Source organism: Vidua chalybeata, chromosome 25, assembly GCF_026979565.1.
Source record: "Vidua chalybeata isolate OUT-0048 chromosome 25, bVidCha1 merged haplotype, whole genome shotgun sequence".
NCBI classification, from domain to species: Eukaryota; Metazoa; Chordata; class Aves; order Passeriformes; family Viduidae; genus Vidua; species Vidua chalybeata.
The window spans coordinates 1,826,939-1,835,680 of record NC_071554.1 but is presented as its reverse complement, the minus strand read 5'-3'; the positions used below and the strand labels follow the sequence as shown (position 1 = coordinate 1,835,680).

Sequence of the window (8,742 nt, the reverse complement as noted above, 5' to 3'; positions counted from 1 at the left end):
TGGGAATCGGGATCAGCCCTGGGAATCGGGATCAGCCCTGGAACACCGGGATCAGAGCTGTGGGATCAGCCCTGGGAATCGGGATCAGCCCTGGAACACCGGGATCAGCCCTGGGAATCGGGATCAGCCCTGGAACACCGGGATCAGAGCTGTGGGATCAGCCCTGGGAATCGGGATCAGCCCTGGGAATCGGGATCAGAGCCCTGGAACACCGGGATCAGAGCTGTGGGATCAGCCCTGGGAATCGGGATCAGCCCTGGGAATCGGGATCAGAGCCGTGGGGCCAGCCCAGGCTCAGCCCCCCCGATGCCTTCAGCTTCTGCTCTCCCCTTTCCCAGGCTCTGCACGGCCTGGGTTTGTGACTCCGAACTCCACCCAGAGTGCCAGCAGCTCTGCTCACAGCCCAGGCACACAGAGCAATCCTTCTGCAGCCCCAGAGCCCAGCACAGCGCTGCAGCTTCAGCCCCAAAAGTGCGAACAGCAGGGGATGGAGGAGAGCAGCCTGGGAGGATGGGGCTGCTCCGCCTGGAGCTGGAACTGGGCAATGAGCCCAGCATGGAAATGGAACAAAACTTCTAAAAAGTGTAAAACTCCTGACTCAGGGTGTAGCCAAGGCCGGGCTCTTGCACTGCCCAAGGTGCGTCCTGTAAAGGGCTTTTAATAAATCCCTGTTTTATTCCTTTAATTCTGCCCAGCCTCTGCTCCAGGGAGCACCGGGCAGTGCCCAAGGCCCGGCCGGACGGCGCTGGGAGCAGCCCGCTGTCCCCGCCCGCGGGGCCGCCTGATCCCCAGGCTCCTTCCCCTCTCCACCACCCCCTGAACCCTCACACTCTCCCCTCAGCCATCTTTTCCCCCCACTTCCCAAACAAATCCTCCCCGCCGCCATCGCTCCCCCCGTCACTCACCCACGGTCGCCATGGCACTTCCGGCTTTACCCGGAAGTCGTTCGGTTGCCATGGAGGCGGTGACGCGTTTCCGCCGCGCCGCCGCCATCCCGGAAGTGCCGCCCCCCCCCTCACGCCTCAGCGTGGCCGCCATGGTGAGATCGGGATCGCCGCGGGCTCGTGGCTCGCGATTTTTGGTCGCCACCGATGATTTAGCGGCTCCACGCCCCCGGTCCGGGGCTCCTGGGACGCGGGGGGGCGGCTTGGCCGCCCCCCCGCGTCCCAGGAGCCCCGGACCGGGGGCCGCGCTCGCCCCCCCCCCATCCTCCCCCCCACTCCCCTCCCGCCGCTCATTAATTATTTAATCATTAATTACAGAAGCCCATCCTGCTGCAAGGCCACGAGCGCTCCATCACTCAGATCAAATACAACCGCGAGGGAGACCTGCTGTTCACCGTGGCCAAGGATCCCGTGAGTGCTCCCCACCGCCGCTAATTAACGCGCCGATCGTTAATTTTTTCATATAATCAATTAATTTTTTTTTAAATTTTGCCCCCTCGCAGATTGTCAATGTTTGGTATTCGGTGAACGGCGAGAGGTTGGGAACTTACAATGGGCACACGGGAGCTGTGTGGTGTGTGGATGCCGACTGTATCCTTTGATCCCCAAAAAAAAAAAAAAAAAACCGGTTTTATTCCATGTTTTAGCGGCTGAATCATTCCCGGCGATTCCTCCCGGCCGCTCCTCATTTCCCTCTCAAAGAGGAGCAGCTCACTCTTGTGCTGCCTCTTCTTTTCCCATCCTGTGGGTGGCTTTCCATTTGGGATAACATCCCGAAGGATATTTCAATGCTGCTTCCCTGGATATTTGGGAAGATTCCCCACGGGCAGCAGGGATAAAAATGTGGGAAAAATGCAACAAACTCAGCCTTTCCTTGAAAATTTCACGGGATTTTGCAACGGGAGCTCTTGGGCTCCGTGTTGCCTTTCCTGGGCTAGATCCCCCCACCTCAAAAAAAAAAAAAATTAAAAAATCAATTTTTGGCTGCAGCAACGTCCTTTAAGTGCCCAGGCAGTGGAAATTTGGGGCTGATTTTCCCTTAGTGCTGGCCCAGGGGACACCAGGCACGTCCTGACGGGCTCTGCAGACAACAGCTGCCGCCTGTGGGACTGTGAGACAGGTGAGGAACGGCAAAAAGCTGCCCTGGGGACACTCCCGAGCCTGGGGGGGACATCCCCTTGTGCATGTGTTGGGTTCAGAGAGTTCCAAGGGTGATAAAATGGTCACATCCTGGAGCTGGTGAGAGAGCTCTGTAAGTTCAGTCAGAACCTCACAGCAGGTAGGAAAAGAAGCAAAGCAGGTGGTGCCTCATTGGGAAAAAAAACCAGGGAAATTAAGACATTTCTTGATCAAAAGTTGATCAATTTCTTGATCAGTTTCTTGGTCAAAAGTTGATCTATTTCTTTATCAATTTCTTGATCAAAAGTTGATCGATTTCTTGATCAAAAGTTGATATATTTCTTTATCAATTTCTTGATCAAAAGTTGATCGATTTCTTGATCAATTTCTTGATCAAAAGGTGATCGATTTCTTGATCAATTTCTTGGTCAAAAGTTGATCAATTTCTTGATCAAAAGTTGATTGATTTCTTTATCAATTTCTTGATCAAAAGGTGATAGATTTCTTGATCAATTTCTTGATCAAAAGGTGATTGATTTCTTTATCAATTTCTTGATCAGAAGTTGATCCATTTCTTTATCAATTTCTTGATCAAAAGTTGATGCATTTCTTTATCAATTTCTTGATCAAAAGTTGATGCATTTCTTGATCAATTTCTTGATCAAAAGTTGATCAATTTCTTTTTCAATTTCTTGATCAAAATTTGATCAATTTCTTGATCAAAAGTTGATCAATTTCTCGATCAGTTTCTTGATCAAAAGTTGATCGATTTCTTGATCAATTTCTTGATCAGAAGTTGATCAGTTTCTTGATCAGAAGTTGATCGATTTCTCGATCAGTTTCTCGATCAGAAGTTGATCAGTTTCTCGATCAGAAGTTGATCAATTTCTCGATCAGAAGTTGATCAGTTTCTCGATCAGTTTCTCGATCAGAAGTTGATCAGTTTCTCGATCAGTTTCTCGATCAGAAGTTGATCAGTTTCTCGATCAGAAGTTGATCGCTTTCTCGATCCGTTTCTTGATCCACAGTTGGAAGGTCAGCGAAGGACAGGTGAGCAGAAGATCCATGCCCTGCAGGGCACTGAGCAGACAGTTACTGGTGCCTCCGATCATACAGCTCAAGCCAGTAACGGAATTGGTTGTTGCATTTGACTCAGCTGGTCGGGAGAAGCAAAAGCTGCCTCTCCACGGAGGGACAGGACACGGGGAAGGGCTGGCTGGAGCTGGGGGTGCTGCTGGAAGGGCTTTTCCAAGCCAAAGCATTCCATGAGGAGAGCTGGGAGTGCCTCCCCCCCTGCTGCTGTCCCTGCCATCATCCCTGAGCTCTGTGCCGGCCCTGCTGGGCTGGGATTGGCACAGCACAGAGATGTGGGACTGAATCCGTGCCTGAATTCCCACCCAGAGCATTCCAGGGTCCTGTCCCGTGTCGTTTTTAATGAGGGAATCATTTCCCAGCTCCATGGAAACTCCTCTTCCCTGCTAAAATCTGAGTCTCCCCAAGCAAAGCTGGAAGTGACACAGAGCAGGGACATGGAACTGAATCCATCCCTAAATTCCCACCCAGACCATTCCAGGGTTCTGCTCCATATTATTTTTAATGAGGGAATCATTTCCCAGCTCCATGGAAATTCCTCTTCCCTGCTAAAATCTGAGTCTCCCCAAGCAAAGCTGGAAGTGACACAGAGCAGGGACATGGAACTGAATCCATCCCTAAATTCCCACCCAAAGCATTCCAGGGTTCTGTTCCATGTTATTAATGAGGAAAACCTTTCCCAGCTCCCTGAAAATTCCTCTTCCCTGTTCAAATCTGAGTCTCCCCAAGCAAGGCTGGAAGTGACACAGAGCAGGGACATGGAACTGAATCCATCCCTAAATTCCATTCCAATGCATTCCAGGGTTCTATTCCAGGTTCTCCCAGGGTGTTTTTAATGAGGGAATAATTTCCCAGCTCCCTGAAAATTCCTCTTCCCTGTTAAAATCTGAGGCTTCCCCTGAGTGAGGCTGGAAGTGTCACAGAGCAGGGACATGGAACTGAATCCATCCCTAAATTCTCAGCCAGAGCATTTCAGGATTCTGTTCCATGTTATTTTTAATGAGGAAAACATTTCCCAGCTCCCTAAAAAATCCTTTTCCCCTCCCCTGTTAAAATCTGAGTTTCCTCTGAGCAAGACTGGAAGTGGCACCTCAGTGCAGGGCTGTGGAACTCAATCCATCCCTAAATTCCCACCCAGAGCATTCCAGGGTCCTGTTCCATGTTGTTTTTAGTGAGGGAATCACTTCCCAGCTCCCTGGAAATTCCTCTTCCCTGTTAAAATCTGACTCTCCCCTGAGCAAGGCTGGAAGTGACACCTCAGTGCAGGGGTGTGGAACTGAATCCATCCCTAAATTCCCACCCAGAGCACTCCAGGCTCCACTCCCTGATCTCCCAGTCAGTTTGGAGTGAGGGGACGAGTTCCCAGCTCCCTGCCATCACCTCCCTCCTGTCCCCCTGTGCTCCCCCAGGGAAGCAGCTGGCCCTGGTGAAGACCAGCTCGGCCGTGAGGACGTGCGGCTTCGACTTCGGAGGGAACATCATCATGTTTTCCACGGATAAGCAGATGGGCTACCAGTGCTTCGTCAGCTTCTTCGACCTCAGGGACCCCAGCCAGATCGGTGAGGGGCCAGGGAATCTCCCTCAGTGATCCCACACAGGTTTTTGGGGTTCAGTCTCACCCCGTTCCTTCCCCTGGCCCGAATTGCTCCAGCACTTCCAGGGATGGAGCACAGGAGATGCTTCCCTAAAAAAAAACAACAAAAAATCTCTTTGTTGAATGGCTGGGAGTGGTTGGGGGGTGATCACATCAGCAAGGACACAATTCCTTCCCCCCCTTCCCTGTGGGGTTCCTTTGGGAACAGCAAAATGCTGCCCGTGAGCTCCACAAATAAAAACCACCAAGGAATCCACCCTTGGAATGGTGGAAAAGCCCAAATCCCCAAGGAATCCACCCTTGGAATGGTGGAAAAGCCCAAATCACCAAGGAATCCACCCTTGGAATGGTGGAAAAGCCCAAATCACCAAGGAATCCACCCTTGGAATGGTGGAAAAGCCCAAATCCCCAAGGAATCCACCCTTGGAATGGTGGAAAAGCCCAAATCACCAAGGAATCCACCCTTGGAATGGTGGAAAAGCCCAAATCACCAAGGAATCCACGCTTGGAATGGTGGAAAAGCCCAAATCACCAAGGAATCCACCCTTGGAATGCTGGAAAAGCCCAAATCCCCAAGGAATCCACCCTTGGAATGGTGGAAAAGCCCAAATCACCAAAGAATCCACCCTTGGAATGGTGGAAAAGCCCAAATCCCCAAGGAATCCACCCTTGGAATGGTGGAAGAGCCCAAATCCCCAAGGAATCCACCCTTGGAATGGTGGAAAAGCCCAAATCACCAAGGGATCCACCCTTGGAATGGTGGAAAAGCCCAAATCACCAAGGAATCCACCCTTGAAATGGTGGAAAAGCACAAATCACCAAGGAATCCATCCTTGAAATTCTGGAAAAGCCCAAATCACCAAGGGATCCACCCTTGGAATGGTGGAAAAGCCCAAATCACCAAGGAATCCACCCTTGGAATGGTGGAAAAGCCCAAATCACCAAGGAATCCACCCTTGAAATGCTGGAAAAGCCCAAATCCCAGCTGAGCAGGGGACACAAAAGCACAAAGGTGGGTGCAGTCCCTGAGGGTGGCTGCTGGCTCCTTCCCACAGAGAACAACGAGCCCTACATGAAGATTCCCTGCAGCGACTCCAAGATCACCAGCGCCGTGTGGGGCCCTCTCGGGGAGTTCATCATTGCTGGCCACGAGAATGGGGAGCTCAACCAGTTCAGTGCCAAGGTCAGGGCCTGGGGCAGGCTGGAGCAGCATTCCTGGGGGGATCTGGGGCTGGAATGTGGGATTTGGGGCTCCAAACAGCAGCTTCAGCAAGGATCATTAAAATATGGGGCTGCTCTGAGCGAGGCTGGGATTGGCACAGCACAGAGATGTGGGACTGAATCCATCCCTGAATTCCCACCCAAAGCATTCCAGGATTCTGTTCCATGTTGTTTTTAGTGAGGGAATCACTTCCCAGCTCCCTGAAAATTCCTCTTCCCTGTTAAAATCTGAGTGTCCCCTGAGCAAGGCTGGAAGTGACACAGAGCAGGGACATGGAACTGAATCCATCCCTAAATTCCCTCCCAAGGCATTCCAGGGTTCTGTTCCATGTTCTCCCAGGATTCTGTTCCATGTTCTCCCAGGATTGTATTCCATGTTCTCCCAGGATTGTATTCCATGTTCTCCCAAGGTGTTTTGAAGGAGGGAATCATTTCCCAGCTCCCTGAAAACTCCTTTTCCCCCTCCCCTTGTTAAAATCTGAGGCTTCCCCAAGCCAGGCTGGAAGTGGCACCTCAGTGCAGGGCTGTGGAACTCAATCCATCCCTAAATTCCCACCCAAAGCATTCCAGTGTCTGTTCCATGTTCTCCCAAGGTGTTTTTAATGAGGGAATCATTTCCCAGCTCCCTGAAAATTCCTCTTCCCTTTTAAAATCTGAGTCTCCCTGAGCGAGGCTGGAATTGACACAGCGCAGTGATGTGGAACTGAATCCATCCCTAAATTCCCACCCAGAGCACTCCAGGATTCCATTCCATGTTGTTTTTAGTGAGGGAATCACTTCCCAACTCCCTGAAAATTCCTCTTCTCCTCCAGTCAGGGGAGCAGCTGTCGAATATCAAGGAGCACACCAAGCAAATCAACGACATCCAGACCTCCCGGGACATGACCATGTTCATCACTGCTTCCAAGGATAACACAGCCAAGGTGAGCTTCTCCTGGAGATTTCCCGCCAGGATCTCTGCTCTGGGGGAGTTTTGCTGCTTGAGAATGTTCAGTGAGGAAGAGGAGGTGCTAAACAAACAGGCAAGCTCTGAGAATGCAATATTTGGGTATTTCCATGGAACGTCTGCAGTTTGTCGCCTCTGGAAGGTGGGAGATTTCCCTTTCTGGGGGGAATATTTTTGGGATTTGAGCTTGCAAGAGGGAACATCCATGCAGGTGAGGCTCCTGGTCTGGAGCTAATTCATGAATTTCTCCTTTTTCCCTCGTAGCTCTTTGACTGCACATCCCTGCAGCACCTGAAGACGTTCCGGACGGAGCGGCCGGTGAATTCTGCCGCCCTTTCCCCCATTTTTGACCACGTAAGGATGAGCTCCCTCAGGGTGTCACCAATCCTGTGATTCCTGCACTGTGAGAGTTCCCAGTCCAGCCTAAAACCAGGACTCTGGAATGAGCCTGGGGAATTTTGCTGGGTCAGGCAGTGGGAAGAAAGTTTGGTGTCCTCTGATCAATTGTGTAAGAGAGATGGGAATTCCTCAGAGGGTTTGGAGGGCTGCTGATGGATTTGTGGGATTTCTGGAATTAATGGGAAGTGCTGGAGGCAGTCACCACCCCTGGAGGTGTCCAGGGAACCTCTAGACCTGGCACTCACTGCTCTAAACTGGTTTCAAGGTGGGGACCAATGTTGGGCTCGATCTCGGAGGTCTTTCCCAACCTCGGTGATCCCAGGATTCCCTAAATCCCAGAGGGAAGCACTGAAGGGCTGCGATTTCTCTGGTTTCTCTCCCCTGCAGGTGGTGCTGGGTGGAGGGCAGGAGGCCATGGATGTGACCACGACCTCCACCAGGATTGGCAAATTCGAGGCCAGGTTGGTCCTTTTCCCTCTGGCCGGGCCGAATCCTCACCCAGAGCACTCCTGACATCCCAAGGATTGCTCTTCCCTTTCTTTTGGGAAGTTGGCAGTGCTGGAGGAGCTCCTTTTTTTGTTTTGTTATGTCCCTGCTGGGCTTGTGACAATTTCAATCTTCCTCCTCCCAGGTTCTTCCACTTGGCTTTCGAGGAGGAGTTTGGCAGAGTCAAGGGGCACTTCGGGCCCATCAACAGCGTCGCCTTCCACCCTGATGGGAAGAGGTGAGAGCCTCCCTGGGGACCTTGCAGTGTCCCCAGTCCACCCAATCCCACTTTTTAACTGGGATATGACCAGACTCAGGGGATTTCTGTGGTGGGAATGGAACCAGCACCTGAATTCTCCCGTTCTGAGCCAGCCCAGGGGGTCACTCACACCCTGCCCCACACTTGGGCCACATCACTGATCCTTTTTTTTCCCCTTTGTGATTCCTCTATCAGTTTCAGGAGGGGGTGGTGAGGCCAGACTTCCCCTTCTTTGCTGCCAGCAGCATTCCTGACTTTCCCTTTCCTCCCTGCAGCTACAGCAGTGGGGGTGAGGATGGCTACGTCCGCATCCATTACTTCGATCCCCAGTACTTCGAGTTCGAGTTTGAAGCCTGAAGGAGAATTTCCCTCTCCTCTCCTCTTCTTTTCCCTTCTCCAACCCCTTGCCCAGTCCAGGGGCTCCACCACAGGACTGTTGGAAAGGCCTGAAGTTGTTCTTGGCAGCGATTTTGGGGGCTGTGGGGAGTTGGGGAAGTGGGAACTCCAGCAGCTCCAAAGGGCAGGAATGGCTTTTACTGGAACAAGAGTGAAGGGAACTGGGTTGGCTGCCTGCCTGCTGGGCATATTTATAAACCAGGGGAGGGGAAAAAAAAGAGGAAATAAATAGAAACCTTTTCTAAACACAAGGAAAAGCACCTCTGTGGGGTTTTTTTTTTTCGTT

General features: G+C 51.6%; 2 protein-coding genes across 3 annotated transcripts in view; one reads left to right on the top strand and one right to left on the bottom strand.

Moving 5' to 3' along the window:
* TMEM234 (transmembrane protein 234) overlaps positions 1–929 on the bottom strand; it is a 5,923-nt gene extending 4,994 nt beyond the window's left edge. Inside the window, exon 1 of the mRNA XM_053964742.1 lies at positions 906–929. Coding sequence (XP_053820717.1) covers positions 906–918 — 13 coding nt within the window. The 5' untranslated portion in view covers positions 919–929. The remainder of the gene's footprint in view (positions 1–905) is intronic.
* A 12-nt stretch (positions 930–941) lies between these two features.
* EIF3I (eukaryotic translation initiation factor 3 subunit I) lies at positions 942–8,713 on the top strand. Of its 2 annotated transcripts, none has more exons than XM_053964729.1 (11): positions 942–1,039; positions 1,263–1,355; positions 1,448–1,535; positions 1,999–2,064; positions 4,565–4,714; positions 5,805–5,932; positions 6,783–6,893; positions 7,181–7,270; positions 7,703–7,776; positions 7,947–8,039; positions 8,336–8,713. In XM_053964729.1, exons 1-11 carry the CDS (start codon positions 956–958, stop codon positions 8,415–8,417), a joined length of 1,059 nt encoding a protein of 352 aa, XP_053820704.1. In that variant the 5' UTR covers positions 942–955; the 3' UTR covers positions 8,418–8,713. The 2 variants fall into 2 exon arrangements, with proteins under 2 accessions (XP_053820704.1, XP_053820703.1); XM_053964728.1 differs by having other exon boundaries at positions 942–1,081.
* The last annotated feature ends 29 nt before the right edge of the window (positions 8,714–8,742 follow it).

Bases quoted from the DNA above. Each gene is read 5' to 3' on its own strand.
- EIF3I (XM_053964728.1), top strand. From the start codon at position 956: ATGGAGGCGGTGACGCGTTTCCGCCGCGCCGCCGCCATCCCGGAAGTG. The intron at 1,536-1,998 runs GTATCCTTTGAT...GTGCTGGCCCAG, and splicing joins GTGGTGTGTGGATGCCGACT to GGGACACCAGGCACGTCCTG. The intron at 2,065-4,564 runs GTGAGGAACGGC...GTGCTCCCCCAG, and splicing joins CCTGTGGGACTGTGAGACAG to GGAAGCAGCTGGCCCTGGTG.